This window comes from Mus caroli, unplaced genomic scaffold (assembly GCF_978045245.1).
Source record: "Mus caroli unplaced genomic scaffold, Mus_caroli_1 scaffold_18, whole genome shotgun sequence".
NCBI lineage: Eukaryota > Metazoa > Chordata > Mammalia > Rodentia > Muridae > Mus > Mus caroli.
In genome coordinates, this window is record NW_028227273.1 from 59,031,718 (window position 1) to 59,051,962 (window position 20,245).

The following is a 20,245-nucleotide window of genomic DNA, read 5'->3' on the forward strand; positions in this document are numbered from 1 at the left end:
GATCCATGGTCTGTCTCTTTCCCCGTTCTGCCCAGTGAGTGGTACCACAACCAGAACCATAGCCTCTTATCACCGAAGCTTATCACTGGGGAACAGAGTGGGACCAGGTAGTTCCTGTGCCCTGCGGAGGTCAGATGTCAGAGCTTACATCAGTGAGAAAAGCATCAGAGGATCGTGGATATTTCACGTGTTTTTCTACTTTGTTTGGTTATAATGCATCCCAGCCTGACTTCAGACTTACTATGGAGCCTCGACATTTGAGTGCTTAGATTATAGCACACATCAACACACCAAGGATTTTGCAGCACTAGGAATTGAATCCAGGGCTTTGTGCACACCAGGCAAGCACTTTGCAAACCGTACCATATCACTGAAAAAAAATTTTTTAATTTTGTTTATTTTTTACTTTTTGAGACCAGGTCTTATGTAGCCAGCACTGGCCTTGAACTCCTGATCTCAGCTTCCCTGGAATTACAGGTGCATCCCAGCACATGTGGTGTCTAGTCTCTGATTGCAAGGGGCAATATTTTGGCAGGATGTTTGAAGTAGAGAAAGGGAACTGTACAAAGGCCGGGGTTGGGGCAGAGCATATGTGGGACTTATCATTGCTGGAGTTTGTGTCTGGAGGTGTGGGAGGCTTGGTGAGCTTTCTAGGTTGCCCATCAACTGAGCCCCTCATGTGGGGACCTTGGGGAAGCTCTGGTCTTCCTGGGTGTTTCAGATGGTCAGGTCTCCTGCTTTCAAGGTCCTGAGACTTACGTTTGCATCCCCCAAACCTGTCACCAGAGCAGGGATTCAGTTGTAGCCTGGGTCTGGAAGGTCACCTATAATGAGGATGCTGCTGTTACTGCCCAGCCTGAGAAATCCCTCCTTTCTGCCTCCTGGGGCAAGGCTGGGATACAGGCTGGGCCTGAGCCTCTGCCACGAGGATCTGTCAGTTGTCAGCTCACCAGCTGTGGGTAGCACATTTGGATTCTCGCCTTGGGCATCCTGCTGTACTGCTGTGCTTTACAGGAATCTTGGAGTAGAGGGGGACCCCCTGATCTGGGGTCTGTCTATAAGTCTGGGGATGGGCAGTTGGGGGGCTTGTCACCCATCTCCTTAAGCTCCGCCACCCTAACTGGAATAGTCTCAACCCAGATACTCTATGAGATTCCCAACTGCCCCCTTCTCAAGTGCCCCTGGGATGGCCCTGGGGAAACCCCATCTCTAACAGTTGTAACTTCTGAACCAGCTGTGTCTTCCCAGTTCCTCCTGGGGCGGCCGAGGTTGGTGGACTGTCTTTATCATGATGGGAGCCATCTTCTCCCTGAGCTGGCAACCTGTGGGCCCCGATCCTCAAGGTTGCCTTAGCAAGCACATAGCAAGCCCTCTCCTCTTTCCCATTCCTGTCCTCCGGCCTACGAGCAAGGCCCCCTCCTTTTCTCCTTTCCTCTTCTCAAGGTTTTCTCAAACTCCTTCACATCTGTGGTAATTTGTGGTTTTTCAGCTTCTTTTTTTTTTTTTTTTTTTTTTTTTGTAAGTCGGCTCCAGTTGATCATTTTCTTTCAGCCTTAACTTCATTAAACAACCGGGGCAGTGGTATATGGTGTAACTGTGAGTCATGGTAGCCATGGTGGGGGCAGAGCAAAGCAGGTAGGAGCTGGTACACATTGTTCCAAAACGTGGTCCCTTGTCTTCTGAGCACTTTTTGTGTGGTGCAGGGGTAGAACCCAGGGCCTCACTATGAGGCAAACACTAACACTGAACCTTGCTTCTTCTGAGATAGGGTCTTGCTATGTAGCCCAAGCTGACCTAGACTCAGTCTTCCTGCTACTGCCTCCTAAGTGCTGAGATCATAGGCAAGCACCACCACACCTAACTACGTGTTTACAACACTGAAAGAGACCATATAAGCAATGGCACCAGGCCAGGCATTGTGGTATATGCCTGTAATCCCAGCGTTTGGAGATGGAAAAGGAGGGGTCAGGGTGAGGTCATCCTTAGCTACATCAAGACCAGTCAGGGCTACATAGTAAGACCTATGTCAGAGAGAGAAGGGAGAGGGGAGAGAAGAGGAGAAGGAGGAGGAGGAGGAGGAGGAGAAGGAGGAGGAGGAGGAGGAGGAGGAGGAGGAGAAGGAGGAGGAGGAGAAGAAGGAGGAGGAGGAGAAGAAGGAGGAGGAGGAGGAAGAGAAGGAGGAGAAGAAGAAGGAGAAGAAGAAGGAGAAGAAGAAGGAGAAGAAGGAGAAGAAGGAGAAGAAGAAGAAGAAGAAGAAGAAGAAGAAGAAGAAGAAGAAGAAGAAGAAGAAGAAGGAGAAGGAGAAGGAGAAGGAGAAGGAGAAGGAGAAGGAGAAGGAGAAGGAGAAGGAGAAGGAGAAGGAGAAGGAGAAGAAGGAGAAGGAGGAGAAGGAGGAGAAGGAGGAGGAGGAGGAGGAGGAGGAGGAGGAGGAGGAGGAGGAGAAGAAGAAGAAGAAGAAGAAGAAGAAGAAGAAGAAGAAGAAGAAGAAGAAGAAGAAGAAGAAGAAGAAGAAGATGATGATGATGATGATGAGTGGACATCCTGGCAGAAGAAACTGGAACTAGGAAAGACCTCACTGACCAGCCATGGCCAGGCTGCCCCAACTGGTACACGGATGGTAGCAGCTTTTTGGTTGAAGGTAAGTGAAAAGCAGAGGCAGCAGTGGTCAACGGAAAACAAACCATCTGGGTCAGCAGCTTGCCTGAAGGGATGACAGCCCAGAGAGCAGAGCTAATCGCACTCACCCAAGCTTTGCAGCTGGCAGAAGGGAAAAACATTAATATCTACACAGACAGCAGGTATGCTTTCGCCACCGCTCACATACATGGGGCGATCTACAGACAAAGGGGGCTACTCACATCTGCTGGGAAAGATATTAAAAATAAAGAAGAAATCTTGAGCCTATTAGAAGCCATACACTTGCCAAAAAAAAAAAAAAAAAAAAAACTGGCCCCAGTCACCAGAAAGGCCATGATGCCATAGTGAAGGGAAATCAGATGGCTGACCTGGCTGCTGAACAGGCGGCCCAAGGAGCTATGATCCTCATAGCTAAAGAAAAAAAAATAAAGAACTTAAAGACCATTATGAACTCAAAGACACAGGCTTTGACTGCACTCCAGAAGATTAGGAACTAATAGAGAAAATACCTGAGATATGTGGGTATACTCCCCAGGGAGTGGCTAAGACCCAAGATGGTTCCTTGGTCCTACCCACCAAAGAAGGACAACAATATGTAGCCAGTCTACACTGGCTCACGCACTTAGAAACTAAGAAGCTCAAAGAAATTGTTAAGAACTCAAACTACTATGTTATAAAACTGTCCAACGTTGCCCAGGAGATTGTTAATAAATGCCAAGCCTGTGCCCTCCCCAATGCCGGGCACCACAAGAATGCCTCCAGAAGGTGGCTAAGAGGCGAACAGTCAGGGGCATACTGAGAAGTAAATTTTACTGAAGTTAAACCAGCCAAGTACGGTAATAAATATCTATTAGGTTTTATAGACACTTTTTCTGGGTGGGTCAAAGCCTTTCCCACTAAGAAGGAGACCGCCAATGTCGTGGCAAAGAAGATATTAGAGGAAAATTTCCCAAGATTTGGCATCCCTAAGATACTTTCGTCAGACAATGGCCCCTCCTTTGTTACCCAGGTAAGCCAAGGGTTAGCCAGATAATTGGGGATCAATTGGAAGTTACATTGTGCTTATAGACCCCAGAGTTCAAGACAGGTAGAGTGGATGAATAGAACATTAAAAGAAACCTTAACTAAATTGGCTTTAGAGACCAGTGGAAAAGATTGGACAGCTTTCCTTCCCTTCGCCTTGTTCTGAGTACAGAACAGCCCAGGGAAATTTAAACTTACACCCTTTAAAATCCTCCATGGGGGACCGCCCCCCTTAACAGAAGCAGGGGGAATGTTTGACCCTGATGTTCCTTTTTCCCAATCCCTGCTAGCTCGCTTGAAGGCCCTAGAACTGGTCAGAAAAGACACCTGGGAATTGCTGGAAAACAAACAAACAAACAAACAAACAAAAACGTATGAACCAGGAACCACTGCGGTGCCACATAAATTTCAAGTAGGGGATCCTGTCCTGGTCCGGCTCCACCGTTCTGGCAACCTTGAACCCAGATGGAAAGGGCCCTACCTAGTGCTTCTGACAAGCAGCCCACTAGCACAGCTCTGCTCGCACTTACCGGGCACTGCACAAGAACCTCCTCCCTCCCTCCTACCACTGGCGAGAGACTCTTTAGTCTCATTGGAGGGGTTTCTGAGGCTCTCAATGTTACAAATCCTAAAGTTGCGACCTCATGTTGGCTTTATTTGACAGCTGGGACAGAGGTTTAATTTTCCTAGTTCTAAGATTAGAACTATGTACTAGAAGGAGTGGAGAATGTGAGACCCTGACTTGGAGCATTTCTCCCTGAGAGGTAAAGCTCCAAAAACATTCCCCCAAGCTTGTTTTCCATGATCTCTAAAAATACAGCCAGAAAGAAGCTCTTTGTTCTCTATAGCCAGCAAAAAGCCTTTTTGTTTCTGAGCTTTACAGCCAGAGATGTGATAATTGTAATTTTACCAAGGACACTCTGCAGAGAAGAACTCTCCTCCCAACTCCTCCCAATTCCTCAGCTAGCTGTTAAAAGCCCCCTACTGTTACCGCTTGGGGTCGAACTCCCCTGCCCTGCACGGCTGAAGGAGTTCATCCTCAGCTAGCTGATAATAAAACCTCTTGCAGTTTGCATCAGGTGTGGTTTTCTCTCGGGTCATTGGGGTGCTGGCCAGCTCATCCCGGGACTTGAGTGGAGGTCCAGATTCAGGGGTCTTACGGAAGAAGAAGAAGAAGAAGAAGAAGAAGAAGAAGAAGAAGAAGAAGAAGAAGAAGAGGAGGAGGAGGAGGAGGAGGAGGAGGAGGAGGAGGAGGAGGAGGAGGAGGAGGAGGAGGAGGAGGAGGAGGAGGAGGAAAGTCTGGTTGTGATTGTAGTGGAACATAGTTTTTTGTTTACTTTTACACATACATACAACATAAAATATAAGTAAATGTAACGCTAAACAACCCAAGAACCCCCTCTGTGTTTTGTTAGTACATATGCATGTGCACGTTGTGCACATGCAGTACACCTCTGCCGCCAGAAGAGGGCACTGGAACTGCAGAAATAGAGTTGCAGAAGGTAGTGAGCTGCCACAAAGGTGCTGGGAACTGAAACCAGGTCCTCAGCAAGAGCAGCCAGGGCTCTTAACCACTGAACCACCTCGCCAGCCCTGTGTTATAAGTTCATCATTCCATAAATGGTGAAGCAGAGGCAGGAAGATAGCGGGGGCTCAGTGGCCAGCTTGCCTGGATGAATCATGAGCTCAAGGCAGGTACTCGTAAGAGGGGGGTGGGAGGTTCAGGAAAATGAGCGCTCAGGGGTCTTTTCCCTTGGACAGACCAACTGAGGCTGACCTGTGGTTACCACACACAAGCACAACACCCTCTGCCATGCCCCACACAGGCTTCAAACCAAAGGGAAGTCTAACAAAGAATAGCACAAGGAGCCAGGTGACTCATGTCTGCATTCCCAGCTATTTGGGGAGCTGAAGGAAGATGCAAAGTTTCTGCCTGTCTGAGCTACACAGTGAGTTCAAGGTACCCTGGGAAATTTAGTGAGGCTCTTTTTCAAACTAGCAAAAGAGGGTCTAGGACTGTGGATGGCTAGCCGGGCATCACAAAAATAAAGTTAACAGTAGTGGTAATAAAATCAATAAAATAAAATACCCAAAAGGCATATTGGGCAGAGACTCCTATTCATTTCTTTTCTCTAGAACAAATGCACTCCACTCAGCTGGTCCTAGGAGAGGTATGGCGGGAGGGGCCGGCTCCAGTGGACTCTCCGCCTACTTGGCTGAAACAGAGTTAGGAAACTGATTGCGATACAGAGAGGTCAGGGTCTTGCATCCCTTCCTTTCTTCTTGATGGATGGTCCCATCTTTGATCCACAGATTCTCCAAGGCTGATGGAGGCTGTGCCAATGTGGAAAACACACTGTTCTGTGTCATGGACAGGAAGGGACCTGAAGCAAAGGTCAGAGCCACAGCAGAACAAAGGGCTGGATTTGGGGGCTATAAAAGGCCATATCATGGCCCTGCACAAGTGCTGGGCCATGCTGCTACCTGGGCTGCTGCTGCTGCTGCTGCTGCTAGCTGGCACCCGCTGGCTGTGGGGCCAGTGGAAGCTCAGAAACCTCCACCTCCCGCCTCTGGCCCCGGGTTTTCTGCACTTCCTACAGCCTAACCTTCCCATTTACCTGCTTGGCCTCACTCAGAAACTCGGGCCCATCTACAGGATCCGCTTGGGGCTGCAAGGTAAGCCAGTCTTCTGTCTTGGTGTGAGCCCCTCTTCCCTGCCTGACATTGTCCTTTCCCCTCAGATGTGGTCGTGCTAAATTCTAACAGAACCATTGAGGAGGCCTTGATCCAAAAGTGGGTGGACTTTGCTGGCCGACCCCAGATGCTAAATGGTAAGGGTTGGGACACAGTTTTCTCCTCCTCTTCCTCTTCCTCCTCCTTCTCTTCCTTCTCCTTCTCCTCTTCCTCCTCTTCCTCCTGTTCCTCCTCCTCCACCACTTCCTCTTCTTTAAGATTAGGTCTTACTATATAGCCTGTTGGGGTGAAAACCACTATATAGACCAGGCTAGTCTCAAACTCACAGAGATCCACCTGGTGTGGCCTTTGGTCTCCTTGGTAGCTTGTGGTCATGTCTTTCTTTCTACCATCTCTCCTGCAGGAAAGATGGACTTGGACCTGTCCCTGGGGGATTACACTCTAATGTGGAAAGCCCACAAGAAACTCTGTCGCTCGGCCCTGATGCTGGGCATGCGAGACTCCATGGAGCCTCTGATAGAGCAGCTGACCCAGGAGTTCTGTGAGGTGAGGCTAGCTTTTGTAGCCTGACCCTCTTGGGGTCAGCTTCCCTCTCCCGCCAGTACCCCTCTGTCTCCACAGTCTCTGCAGCTTGTCTCTCCTCCACAGCGCATGCGAGCCCAGGCTGGCACCCCCGTGGCCATCCATAAGGAATTCTCTTTCCTCACTTGCAGTATCATCTCCTGCCTCACTTTTGGAGACAAGGTCCATGTTACCCTCTTTCCCACCTCTCAGCCCCCTCTGGCTCTCTGCGGGTCTTGAACTCAAAGCATGCCCTCCTGTTCTGGCAGGACAGCACGTTGGTACAGACCCTTCACGACTGCGTCCAGGACTTATTGCAAGCATGGAACCACTGGTCCATCCAAATCTTGACGATAATTCCCCTTCTCAGGGTGAGGAGTTACAGCCCCGCCTCCCCTGGGTTTGGGGGGGGGGTACCACCAGTCTCCACCCTGCAGCTGACTCTCTTTCCTGCCCCAGTTCCTCCCCAACCCAGGCCTCCAGAAGCTGAAGCAGATCCAAGAGAGACGGGACCATATTGTCAAGCAGCAGCTGAAGCGGCACAAGGTGGGCATTGCAGGGGCACCAGCTCCTCTGGCCTCAGCCAGCGATGTGCCTGCCACCCCCCACCCCCACCGACTGCCATCACTGTTGGACACACAGCTTCCCCTGCCTTTGCAGGACAGCATGGTGGCAGGCCAATGGAAAGACATGATTGACTACATGCTCCAGGGAGTGGAGAAGCAAAGGGATGGCAAAGACGAAGAGCGACTCCACGAGGGGCACGTGCACATGTCGGTGGTGGACCTGTTCATCGGCGGCACTGAGACCACGGCTACCACGCTGTCCTGGGCTGTGGCTTTCCTGCTTCACCACCCTGAGGTGCACTGTGGGAAGACAGCTCCTTCTGGAATCTTGATCCAGTTGCCCTGCTCTTCACTGCTTGGCCTGGGCTGTGATCACAGAGGGGGCTCTAGGCTCAGCTAGATGGCAGGAGGGAGGAGCTACAGGCTGGGCAGCTGTGAGCCACCTGGGCAGGCAGCTGTGAGCCACCTGGGCAGGCAGCTGTGAGCCACCTCGGCAAAGTCTGGTCCCTAGAGCCCAGCCTTGCCCCTCCTTCTCAGATCCAGAAGCGACTGCAGGAAGAGTTAGACCTCAAGCTGGGCCCCGGCTCCCAGCTCCTGTACAGGAACCGAATGCAGCTACCTCTGCTCATGGCCACCATTGCCGAGGTGCTGCGTTTGCGGCCTGTGGTGCCCTTGGCCTTGCCCCATCGTGCAACTAGGGCTAGCAGGTGATTCCCTGGGGGTAAGGGTTGAGGGAGGAAGACCTGGACAGCTCCTGACTCCACCCTTCTCTCAGCATCTCCGGCTATGACATCCCCAAGGATACGGTCGTCATCCCCAACATCCAAGGCGCCAACCTGGATGAGATGGTTTGGGAACTGCCCAGCAAGTTCTGGCCTGGTATGAGGCAGACAGGAAAGGGAGCGGGAGAGGCCCGGCCTCTGCTGGGACAAACTTCTCTAGCTATCCGTCTACTACCCACAGATCGCTTCCTGGAACCTGGCAAGAATCCCAGAACACCATCCTTTGGCTGTGGGGCACGCGTGTGCCTGGGAGAGCCTCTGGCAAGGCTGGAGCTCTTTGTGGTGCTGGCTCGACTGCTGCAGGCCTTCACTCTGCTGCCTCCACCAGATGGCACCCTGCCCTCCCTGCAGCCCCAGCCTTATGCTGGTATCAATCTCCTGATTCCTCCCTTCCAGGTGCGGCTGCAGCCCAGAAACCTGGCACCCCAAGACCAGGGTGAGAAATCCTTGACAGGATAGGACGAGCCTCATGCCTCAGTTTCTCCTTTATTGCTCCGTTTCCCCTTCCCTCCCCCCTCCCTGTAAACATGGTGCTGTGAGATTGTGGCAGAGAAGGCCTCCTCGGTGTGGCACGCTGGCTCTTCTCTGGGCACAACCCCTCAGTGCTCGGCAGTCATACCAGGGTGTGAGTGAGGTGGGCAGCAGGCTTAGGTGCCCCTGGTGGGGACCTGGAAGTTTCTGGGTCGCAGCTTCATTTCCGTGAAGGGCACAGAGAACTCGAAACCCTTCCAGTGGTACCAGCTCACTCCCTGAGGAGAGGGTTGTCAAGGGAAGAGAGTCAAGACAGCGCCATATCAATGCCACCTAGTCCAGCCCCACCCTGCTCCTGTAGGTGACTCCCAGGGTCCAGCCATCTCCCCCATGGTCCCTGAGCTGGTGCCTTCTGCCCAGTAATAAATGGTCTCTTCAAATTTCCTCAGCAAGGTTGGCATGAGTGTCTCATTTCACAGTTGAGCCTCTGAGGCACAAGTTCAGCCCTTCATGTGAGAGGACTTCAGCCCAGGTCACCCAGATCCCAATGTGGAGACCTGTGGCCCCCACGGCCCCCACGGCCCCCACCTGGTGATCCACTGTGCTCCCATAGAGCCCGTTGAGGTTGGCGTAGTGACAGTTCCTGTACCACCAAGCCCCACGATAGGAGACAGCGCAGGAGATGAGCAAGTTGTTGGGGTCTCGATCACGGGCAGAAAAGACACTGCCACTGTGGTAGCTCATAGAGTCGCCTGGCAGGGCATGCGAAGACATAGTGAGGATCACCCCGCCTCGTGCCCACCCGCCCCCACATCATCTGCGCCCACACTTACCTGCAGTCCCACGGTAGCCCTCCAGGTGTAGGCGGTAGTTTTCCTTTGCTGAGTCTACACGGAAGAAGTCATACTGGGCAAACACGGCTTCCTTTCCGGCCCGCAGGTCCACACGCATAGAGTAGTCTCCAGCCTGTGTTAGGCTGTGCAGAGCCTCGTTGCCTGGGGTGGAGCATGCTTCATCAGGGTACTGGGATTCACTGGACTGCCATCCCTTCCCTGGCTCCCCAGCCCTATGAGGCACGGACCCAGCCAGAATTCCCTGGAGATGTTCCCAAAACCATGGGCGTACTCCTCCCAGTCTCTCCAGAAGTCCGTCTGTCCATCCATGCGGCGCTGGAACACCTGGAAAGCAGTCAAGGCCAAAGTCAGCCTGTGGCTCCCCTGCATCATCCCCTGTGCTACACAGTGATAATCAGGGAGCCGGGCTCTGAATGGAACCCACCAACCAACCGCCTCCATCAGTCTCCATGTCACAGAACACATCCAAAGGCCTCTCACGGTTGCCATTGAGGAAGATGGTGGTGGTCTTTGAGGCGCTGGGCCCATTCTTCAGCTCCTCCCCACAGTCCCGGGGGAAGGGGATCCGCAGCCCACCTGTGGAGAGGATGTGGAGAGTCTGTCTGTTCTCCTCCCCAAACCTCAGACCCCAGAGCCCCCCACCCCCCACGAAGCTCAAACCCCAGAGCCAGTACCAGTAGTAAAGGAAGTGACCACGGGAGGTGTAAGGCTCTCGCCCCAGATGGCCCGGAGCTGGGCACTGTAGAAGGTGGAGGGGAAGAGGCGCAGAAGCCTGTGCGAGGTGGTTCCTGCTGGAAGCAGGATTTCCTGGAGTCAGAGGAGGGACAGACATGTCAATGGAGGGCCAGATGGAGACTCTCCAGGAGAGCCAGAGGTGGCACCTCCAAATCGAGCTGCGTGTCAAATCGAGCTGAATGGAAAGCTGATGGCCAGTGAAGTGGGGTACCTGAATCTGTCCTCCAGGGGTGTCAAAGCTGAGCAGGTAGCCTGTGGGTGGGACTTCAGGCTCAGTCCAAGTGAGCAGGGCCGTGCGAGGCGTCACTTCCTTGGCCTCCAAGTCCTGGGGGGGCTTTAACCCTGGAAGGAGAAGGATGGAAAGAGACAGAAATGAGGTCCATATCTGTTCTCTTCAGTCTCCTGTGACCCACACGCAGCCCTGGCTATACCTGTGGTGAAGGTTATGCTGGCTGGGGAGGTGAAGTTAGGACCCCGGAGACCACGCACGGTGGCTGTGTAATTGGTGTCGAGTGCCAGGTCAGTCAGTGGGTAGTCCACAGCGCTGCCAGGTGCTGAGGCCTGAAGGGGTGGGGCTAGGAGTGGGAGGGGCATCAGCTCCTGTCCATCTGAGCTGTACCCTGTTACCCGCTCCCCTACCCCAAACAAGTCTTTTTTAGAGGAGGTTTGATCTCACTCACCCCCAGGGGATTCGACCTCAACGTCATATTTGTCGACCGGTTTGTGGGGCGGTTTCCAGTGTAGAAGGGCAGATCCGTCAGTCAAGTTCAATGCCCGTAGCTGGGTGGGACCATCAGGCACTGGGCAAGAACAGGGAGCTCAGAGGCATCCCTAGCCCTAACTCTCCCCACCCTGCTGGCTCCTCCCTCATTGGAGGTTGGAATGACACCCGGGGTCTCCTCTGCCCCCATTACACCCTTACCCCCTTTCTTGCTTTCTCTTTCTCTACCTCTCCTCGTGCTGGGGGCTGTCTCTCTTACCTGTGGTGAGGAAGCCTGTGAGAGGCTCGCTCTCCTCAATGCCACGGACAGAGACCACGGTCACCTCATAGCGAGTGTCTGGAATCAGCCCTTGGAGGATCTGGGTCTGGGTCCGGCCATCCACCTGCACACTTTGTGGCTCTCCTGCAAACATGGACGGAGCCTGAGAACAGCTAGAGAGCAGGCAGTGTACAGGGGTATGGATGGGCAAGAGAGGAGAGCCAAGGAGGTCATGAGGGAAAGGACGGGGTCTTCACCTCCATCTGCTAGCTGGTAGGAGATTTTGAAGCTGTCCACCTTGGACGTTGGTGGCACCCACTTGACTTTGGCTGATGTTTCCCCGATGTCGCTGAATTGCAGGTCCCGGGGGCTCTCCAGAACTGAGGGCATCATAAGGGATGGGTAGAGTGGCTAAGGCACCGATAGGCAGGCTCCTGCCTTTTCTCCTTGGGTGCTCTGGCTCCAGAGAGGCCTGTTATCCCTCTCTGGTAGGTTCCTCAGGACAGATGTCACTCTCTAGGTATTTTCAACCCTTCCCTTCCCCCCCGCCCCCACTCATCACACACATTGTTGCATGCTGGGTCCTACCCTGCAAAGCAGGAAGCCCTTTCTTTGGTGCTCCTGTGGGCCCTCACCTGGGCTGAGGGTGCGGGCAGTGCCCTGGATGCTGTCTGCCTTGTGTGGCCCACGCAGCCCATACAGAGTAAGGCTGTACAGGGTCCCGGGACGCAGGTCCCGGAGCATGGCCGAGCGCCGCACGCCTGGCACCATAAGCTCTCGCTGTTGCAGAGTGCGAGGATTCAGCTCCAGGGTACTCAGTACGGGAACCCCAAAGCGTAGCAGGAAAGAGTCAAAGGCCCCAAGTGGGGCTTCCCAGTTTAGCCGCAGAGAACTGGTGGTCACATCTGAAACTGAGAGCTGGGACAGGCGGGGCCCGGGGTCCCCTGGGCCCTGGCCAGCAGGAACTGGATCTGTGTGAAGTGGGTAGGAGAAAAGGGTTTGGAGACAGATGCATGCCAGTTCTAAAGTTTAGAGATTGTCCCTTTGTCATCTTATCCTGATCCTGATGGTCAGTAAAGTTGGGCTAGTGAGGAACAGAGCCACAGGAGGGGTGTTCAGTGGCCCGACATGGGAGCAGAGATAGGGGCTGTGGAGGGCAAATGGCCTCAACTCTTTCTGGGTGAGAAACTACACAGGTCTTCCCTGTGGCAGCCAATTTAGGGTGCCATCTTCCAACCTTCCTACCCCAGACTAGGACAGTACAGGCCTGGCCCTACCTGTGGTGCCCTCTACAGACACAGGTCCATGGCGTGTCCCTTCACGGAGGCCATAGAGGAAGAACTTGTAGGAAGTTTGGGGTTCCAGGCCTGAGATGAGGACTTTGTCCTGGTCTCCGTCAACAAGCAGGGCCTGGGTTTGCCTCTCTGTGTCCTGGTACTGGACCACAAAGGAGTCAAAGGGGCCACGAGCCACATCCCAGGAGAGGCGCAGGGAGTCTGGGGTTGCCTCTGTCACCACCAGTGTCCCCAGGCCGGGAGTCTCAGGGGGCTCAGTGGGGTCTGGAGCTGATATGTCCACTTCTGAGGCTGCATGGGAGAAACCAGAGCAGAACCTCTGCGGGGGTGCCATGGGGACCCACCTTCCCATCCTGCCCTTCAGTCCAAGGCTGGCTTGAGACTGGTGACACCTCACAGTCCTGGCAGAGAAGCCCACGAGAGGAAAGAGAGGGAGGAGATCTTCTAGAATCTTCCAGTTCTTGAACTCATTTCAGCAGTGTGCCCCAGGAGACCTCTCTGAGAAGAGCCCCAGGGTCTGTCTCCTGTCTGGGAAGCTGTTGGTCCTTCCTCCACCTCTCACTGTATCTGGACCCGAGACTCACTTCTGCTCTCCCAGCCTTGGGCATATCGAGCCCGCCTCAGCAGTGGCCCCACCCGTAGAGCCTTTTGAGAGCAGCTGAAGGTAGCAGTGGCTGGTGTACGTGCCTGGCAAGACACGCTAGCCATGCGCCCTTCTGAGGTGGGTGTCAGTGGCCTCTGCCCACTGGCTTTCTCAGTGGTTTTCCATTTGAGAAAACATCTCTGGCTCACTAGCAAGGGAGGTGTGCACTGATGTTGCAAGCCTACGCTGCAAGGAGCTAAAGTTGCTCCAACAGGGCAGTGGGAAGCAGCCCTTGCAGGGATGGCGGGCTTGAGAGAGAAAGCAGAGAATCCTCCAGGCCTTTCCTTCCTGCTTGGCCTGGCTCCTCCTGTTCTTTCAAATGACTGATCAATACCTGGGATGGGGTGGGCACAAACTCTCCCTTCTCTGGCTCTCTCCCTCCCTCCTGTCCACTCCAGTCAGTTCCTTGGTCTTCAGACCAGGCAGGACTGCCTCACCTGTCACTCCCAAGGCAGAGATGGGTCCCAGGCGCTTCCCTCCAGTGAGCCCATAGAGCAGGAACTTGTATTTCCTGCCTGGCTGTAGACCCTCTATGGTGACCTCTCGCTGTCCTGCAGCCACGGGCACCATCTGGAGCTGCCCATCCCTGTCCTTGTACTGGACCAGGAAGGAGTCAAAAGGACCCTGGACCACAGACCACGAGAGGTGCACAGAGTCAGAGGTCTCCTCTGTCACTGACAGTTCACCGAGGCGGGGCTGTGGTGTCTTCTCCACGGGAGCTGAGAGGAGGGTAGGAAGATTCAGTTAAGAGTCTTCAGAGGAGAGCAAGGATCCATGTGTGACCTTGGGGACAGACACCTGAGGACACAGCTAGGCCATAGATGACAGATAATGCCTGGAAGAGCTAGTGTAATGAGGGTTTGGTGGGGCAGAAGTATGACATCTAAGGGCCCCAGGCCCTGAAGTCTGCTTGGGTGAATCACGGACCTTGGAGTGGGGTCATGGGCCCACCCTACCCCTTCCTTGGTGCTGAGTCATGGGCACAAAAGTACCAGATTTTTCCATAGTCTTTTTGCAGCCAAGGTCTCCCTTTCTATCTCCTGACTTAGGGTTGGGAGGACGGAAGACAGTGGGATACTTGTCACATGGGGAGCTCTGGGCTGCAGGTCACACAGGGAGCTCTGGGCTGAGGGTCACACAGGGAAGACAGTGGGCTGTAGGTCATACAGGGAGCAGTGGAGGTCACACAGGGAGCAGTGGGCTGTGGGTCACATGGGAGAGGAGGTAGGTAGTGATGCACAGCAGGTGGCCTACCCATACTTTGTGGCTGGCAAGGACTGGGCCTGGTCTTTGAACCCAGGTTAGCCAAGCCTAAAAGCTGCTTTCCCTTGGCAGCAGAAGCAAAAGAATGAAACAGTGTGAACAAAATGCTGAGGTCCTGCCCGGCCCAGGAGCAGAGACTTGCCCTGCTGAAAAGACCTTTAGTCCCATAGTGAAGACAAGATTAGTCCCTGGAAGGCCCTGGAGATGGGAGCTGGACAAGGCGGGAGGCAGGCCCTGGGCTCACCCGTGGTGCCCTCCACAGAGGCAGGCCCCAGCCGTTTGAGGCCTATGAGGCCGAAGAGCAGGAACTTGTATTTTCTACTGGGCTCCAGGCCGGAGATGGTGACCTCACGTTGGTCTGCTGCTGCAGGCACCACCTGGAGCTGCCCTCCCCTGTTTTTGTACTGGACTAAGAAAGAGTCGAATTCACCCTCAGGAACAGTCCAGGAGAGACCCACGGAGTTTTGGGTCGTGTCTGTCACGGTGAGCTCCCCAAGACGAGGAAGCAGCTTTGCATCAGAGACTGGAGAGGAGAGGAGACTGCTTAGAGAGTGTAGAGCAGACAGTTGCAGGGGTGACGGGCTCTGGTTTGGGTCCTCTGGTTTTGGTGGGTTATTGGGCAGGGCTAGGGGTAAAAGAGCCTCCAGCAAAGGAGGCAAGTGTGCCTTCCTCATTCTGAAGACAGTATGGAGAAGGACCAGAGGGAGGTATGAATTTGGGTAGATCTGGCAAAGAAATGGGTCAGCAAAGGTTTGGAATGTGGGACACTGAAATGTGAAATTCCAACAGTTGCCACAAGGGGCAGCGGTGGACGGGGGCTGATGCCAGGTCCTCACTCACCAGTCTTTGCTTCTGTGGAGACAGGGCCATGGCGCTTCCCATCCTGGAGTCCAAAGAGTAGAAACTTGTACTTTCGGGCCGGCTCCAAACCTGAGATGGTGACCTCACCCAGGTCTCCGCTCACAGGCACCATCTGGGGCTGCCCCTGTGCGTCCTTGTACTGAACCAGGAAGGAATCGAAGGGGCCCTGGGCCACAGTCCAGGACAGGTGTACTGTACTGGAAGTCACTTCTGCTACAGCCAGCTCTCCCAGGCGGGGCTCTATGGGGGGCTGTGTGGTCAGAGAGGCTGCAAGAGAGTAAAGGAGGCTGAGGAATGGGGACCAGGCAGTCCCTAGGCTGCAAAGCAGCTTCTCAGGGCCTCTTCTAACTCTCTACCCAACCCCAGCCATGGACGCCCCGCACCTGCTGCAGGCAGCTCACACCTAGGAGAATCTCCCAAGTGTGTTTAGCACAGAGGTTCTCAGCCTGTGGGTCAAGACCCCTTGAGAATCCGCTAAAATATTATACCTCCAAAACATCTTTGCCTTCAAAATAACAAACCTCCAAAAATATTTACATTATGATTCATGACAATAGCTAGATTAGCCACGTGGTGGTGGCCCATGCCTTTAATCCTAACACTCAGGAGGCAGAGGCAGGAAGATCTCTGTGAGGTCAAGGCTTGCCTGGTCTACAAAGAGAAAGAGTGCCAGGACAGCTAAAGCTACACAGAAAAACTTGTCTCAAAAACAAACAAACAAAACAAACAAGCAAATAAAAAAAAAAACAGTAGCAAAACAGTAGTTGGGGTCACCATGACATGAAGAACTATATTAAAAGGTCACAAAGAGGGCTCAGTGGTTCAGAGCACTGGCTGCTCTTCCAGAGGTCCTGAGTTCAATTCTGAGCAACCATATGGTGGACCACAACCATCTGTAATGGGGTCTGATGCCCTCTTCTGGCATGCAAGCATACATGCAAATAGAGCACTTGCATGCATTAAATAAATAAGTTCTTAAAGAAGTTTAAAGGGTCACAGCATTAGGAAGGTTGAGAATCACTGGCTTAGCAGGTGTTGCCATGACGCTCCCTCTGCTGCAGGAGCAGACACTGCATGAGAAAAGCTTTATAAAAACCCACATAGTCCAGTTGGAGGCAGATCTAGACCAGGACCAAATCCGGAGCATTTTATGAGTCACCAGATACCCAGAGAGACATCCAGGCTTGAAGGAATGCGGGACTGAGTGGTGCTCTGGAGTGAGGGAGGAGGGCGGTGTGGGGATGGACAGGGGACAAGAACAGCTCTGAGGACAGACACACTGACCCGCACTCTGTCCTAGGTGATGGGATCAGTGTGTGAGACCAGAGGGACAGCTTGGAAGAAGGTGAAGGGAAGTACAGGGCAGACAGGAAGGAGAAAAGACAGGGTCTTGAGAAGAAGCAGATCTCAGTTCTCACTCACCAGTCACGCCCACAGTGGACACGGGACCCACACGATGTCCCTCATGGAGCCCATACAGGTTCATCTTGTACTTGCGCCCAGGATCCAGGTCTCTCACAATGACCTCCCTCTCCTGGCCCCTGACACGCATCACCTGGGGCCGGCCATCACTGTCCTTGTACTGGACAGTGAAAGAGTCAAAGTCTCCCTGGGGGACGGTCCAGGACAGGCTCAGGGAGTCTGGGGACGATCCTGTCACTGTCAGCTCTCCCAGGAGTGGCTCCTCGGTGGGCTCTGGGGCCTCTGTGGGCTCTGGGGCCTCTGTGCTGGGCTCTGTGGGGCTGGGGGGCTCTTCCTCTGCAGCTGAAAAGGAGACAGAGAGGTTACCAGGGCCTCCAGCAGATGTCTCTGACTCTTGAGAAGATGAAAGATGCTAAGGCTACCAGATGGGTCCCGACTTCATTTCAGAGAAGCCCTCTTTGAGTCTGGTGGTCCTGTTTACCTGACGAACATGCTCAAGTGTTTCTGGGTGTGTGATTGTGTGACCTGATGCAACCTGAGCAGCTACCAGCACAGCAATGGCTTCTGTGGAACCCCTTGCCAAGGGAGATAGGCCCACCACAGGAGGGACACACAGGCTATAGCCTCAGCTATAGCAGTTTTGTTGCTGAACACTTCAATCACTATTGACCAATCAATTCCAGCCTATCTAACCTGAAGGTCACTCCCAATTGAGTCCCCTACCCTGTGAGGATCCCACAGTCCACTCACTTGTTACCCCAACAGTAGACACAGGGCCAAAACGCTGACCACTGTAGATGCCATACAGGTTCATCTTGTACTTGTGGTCTGGCTCTAGGCCAGAGATGGTGACCTGGTTCTCGTGCCCTGGCACCCGCACCACCTTGGGCTGCCCATCCCCGTTCTTGTACTGGATCACGAATTGGTCAAACTGTCCCTCAGGGACTGTCCAAGAGAGGCTCAGGGAGTCAGGGGTGGCATCTGTCACAGTCAGCTCTCCCAGGTGCGGCTTCTTAGGAGGGGGCTCAGGAGTTGTGGTGGGCACCACTTGTGTGGTCAGAGCTTCCTTCTCTGGAGCTGGACACACATACAAACACACACACACATACCACATTAGCTCTTCTCTGTTCTTGGAATATAAAGAAGCATTTATAAACAATACGAGCAGTAATGACTCCACCGCATCTCCTCTGTCTTTCCACACTTCCATTCCTAGATCCCACCCAGATTTCTGCCAACACCCATGTGACTTCTCTCTCTCCATTGCTTGTCTCTTTGAACATGCCCCACATCGCCACTACCCTGTCCCCCTGAACTGGCACTCATTGCTGGGCTTTCTTGCTGGGCTCAGATCTTTGCTCTGACCACATTTGGAAACTTCCTTACTCACCGGTCACGCCCACGGTGGACACAGGGCCCACACGACGCCCCTCATGGAGCCCATACAGGTTCATCTTGTACTTGCGCCCAGGATCCAGGTCTCTCACAATGACCTCCCTCTCCTGGCCCCCGATACGCATCACCTGAGGCCGGCCATCACTGTCCTTGTACTGGACAGTGAAGGAGTCAAAGTCTCCCTGGGGGACGGTCCAGGACAGGCTCAGGGAGTCTGGGGACGATCCTGTCACTGTCAGCTCTCCCAGGAGTGGCTCCTCGGTGGGCTCTGGGGCCTCTGTGGGCTCTGGGGCCTCTATGCTGGGCTCTGTGGGGCTAGGGGGCTCTTCCTCTGCAGCTGAAAAGGAGACAGAGAGGTTAGCAGGGCCTCCAGCAGTTGTCTCTGACTCTTGAGAAGATGAAAGATGCTAAGGCTACCAGATGGGTCCCAATGTCATTTCAGAGAAGCCCTCTTTGAGTCTGGTGGCCCTGTTTACCTGACGAACATGCTCAAGTGTTTCTGGGTGTGTGATTGTGTGACCTGATGCAACCTGAGCAGCTACCAGCACAGCAATGGCTTCTGTGGAACCCCTTGCCAAGGGAGATAGGCCCACCACAGGAGGGACACACAGGCTACAGCCTCAGCTATAGCAGTTTTGTTGCTCAACACTTCAATCACTATTGACCAATCAATTCCAGCCTATCTAACCTGAAGGTCACTCCCCATTGAGTCCCCTACCCTGTGAGGATCCCACAGTCCACTCACTTGTTACCCCAACAGTAGACACAGGGCCAAAACGCTGACCACTGTAGATGCCATACAGGTTCATCTTGTACTTGTGGTCTGGCTCCAGGCCAGAGATGGTGACCTGGTCCTCGTGCCCTGGCACCCGCACCACCTTGGGCTGCCCATCCCCATTCTTGTACTGGATCACGAATTGGTCAAACTGTCCCTCAGGGACTGTCCAAGAGAGGCTCAGGGAGTCAGGGGTGGCATCTGTCACAGTCAGCTCTCCCAGGTGCGGCTTCTTAGGAGGAGGCTCAGGAGTTGTGGTGGGCACCACCTGTGTGGTCAGAGCTTCCTTCTCTGGAGCTGGACACACATACAAACACACACACACACACACACCACATTAGCTCTTCTCTGTTCTTGGAATATAAAGAAGCATTTATAAACAATACGAGCAGTAATGACTCCACCGCATCTCCTCTGTCTTTCCACACTTCCATTCCTAGATCCCACCCAGATTTCTGCCAACACCCATGTGACTTCTCTCTCTCCATTGCTTGTCTCTTTGAACATGCCCCACATCGCCACTACCCTGTCCCCCTGAACTGGCACTCATTGCTGGGCTTTCTTGCTGGGCTCAGATCTTTGCTCTGACCACATTTGGAAACTTCCTTACTCACCGGTCACGCCCACGGTGGACACAGGGCCCACACGACGCCCCTCATGGAGCCCATACAGGTTCATCTTGTACTTGCGCCCAGGATCCAGGTCTCTCACAATGACCTCCCTCTCCTGGCCCCCGACACGCATCACCTGGGGCCGGCCATCACTGTCCTTGTACTGGACAGTGAAGGAGTCAAAGTCTCCCTGGGGGACGGTCCAGGAGAGGCTCAGGGAGTCTGGGGACGATCCTGTCACTGTCAGCTCCCCCAGGAGTGGCTCCTCGGTGGGCTCTGGGGCCTCTGTGGGCTCTGGGACCTCTGTGCTGGGCTCTGTGGAGCTTGGGGGCTCTTCCACTGCAGCTGAAAAGGAGACAGAGAGGTTAGCAGGGCCTCCAGCAGATGTCTCTGACTCTTGAGAAGATGAAAGATGCTACCAGATGGGTCCCGATGTCATTTCAGAGAAGCCCTCTTTGAGTCTGGTGGCCCTGTTTACCTGACCAACATGCTCAAGTGTTTCTGGGTGTGTGATTGTGTGACCTGATGCAACCTGAGCAGCTACCAGCACAGCAATGGCTTCTGTGGAACCCCTTGCCAAGGGAGATAGGTCCACCACAGGAGGGACACACAGGCTACAGCCTCAGCTATAGCAGTTTTGTTGCTGAACACTTCAATCACTATTGACCAATCAATTC

At 53.7% G+C, this 20,245-nt stretch overlaps 2 protein-coding genes across 5 annotated transcripts in view; one reads left to right on the forward strand and one right to left on the reverse strand.

Annotated features, from left to right (window-relative positions):
* The first annotated feature begins 6,134 nt into the window (after positions 1-6,134).
* Positions 6,135-8,722, forward strand: Cyp21a2 (cytochrome P450 family 21 subfamily A member 2). Of its 2 annotated transcripts, none has more exons than XM_085833288.1 (10): positions 6,135-6,336; positions 6,402-6,491; positions 6,758-6,900; positions 7,003-7,098; positions 7,164-7,286; positions 7,375-7,461; positions 7,576-7,776; positions 8,019-8,188; positions 8,257-8,360; positions 8,445-8,722. In XM_085833288.1, exons 1-10 carry the CDS (start codon positions 6,135-6,137, stop codon positions 8,720-8,722), a joined length of 1,494 nt encoding a protein of 497 aa, XP_085689414.1. The 2 variants fall into 2 exon arrangements, with proteins under 2 accessions (XP_085689414.1, XP_021041962.1); XM_021186303.1 differs by having other exon boundaries at positions 7,185-7,286.
* Positions 8,723-8,730: 8 nt separating this feature from the next.
* LOC110312587 (tenascin-X) overlaps positions 8,731-20,245 on the reverse strand; it is a 59,339-nt gene continuing 47,824 nt past the window's right edge. For all 3 annotated transcript variants that reach the window (XM_085833291.1, XM_085833290.1, XM_085833289.1), the window contains 21 exons: positions 19,572-19,913; positions 18,928-19,254; positions 18,178-18,519; positions 17,538-17,864; positions 16,788-17,129; positions 15,345-15,632; positions 14,749-15,027; positions 13,679-13,960; positions 12,581-12,889; positions 11,939-12,274; positions 11,561-11,683; positions 11,304-11,447; positions 11,004-11,123; positions 10,755-10,898; positions 10,535-10,665; positions 10,263-10,395; positions 10,013-10,164; positions 9,816-9,912; positions 9,568-9,729; positions 9,323-9,486; positions 8,731-9,012 (listed from right to left, as the gene is read on the reverse strand). In XM_085833291.1, coding sequence (XP_085689417.1) covers positions 8,911-9,012; positions 9,323-9,486; positions 9,568-9,729; positions 9,816-9,912; positions 10,013-10,164; positions 10,263-10,395; positions 10,535-10,665; positions 10,755-10,898; positions 11,004-11,123; positions 11,304-11,447; positions 11,561-11,683; positions 11,939-12,274; positions 12,581-12,889; positions 13,679-13,960; positions 14,749-15,027; positions 15,345-15,632; positions 16,788-17,129; positions 17,538-17,864; positions 18,178-18,519; positions 18,928-19,254; positions 19,572-19,913 — 4,646 coding nt within the window. In that variant the 3' untranslated portion in view covers positions 8,731-8,910. The remainder of the gene's footprint in view (positions 9,013-9,322; positions 9,487-9,567; positions 9,730-9,815; positions 9,913-10,012; positions 10,165-10,262; positions 10,396-10,534; positions 10,666-10,754; positions 10,899-11,003; positions 11,124-11,303; positions 11,448-11,560; positions 11,684-11,938; positions 12,275-12,580; positions 12,890-13,678; positions 13,961-14,748; positions 15,028-15,344; positions 15,633-16,787; positions 17,130-17,537; positions 17,865-18,177; positions 18,520-18,927; positions 19,255-19,571; positions 19,914-20,245) is intronic.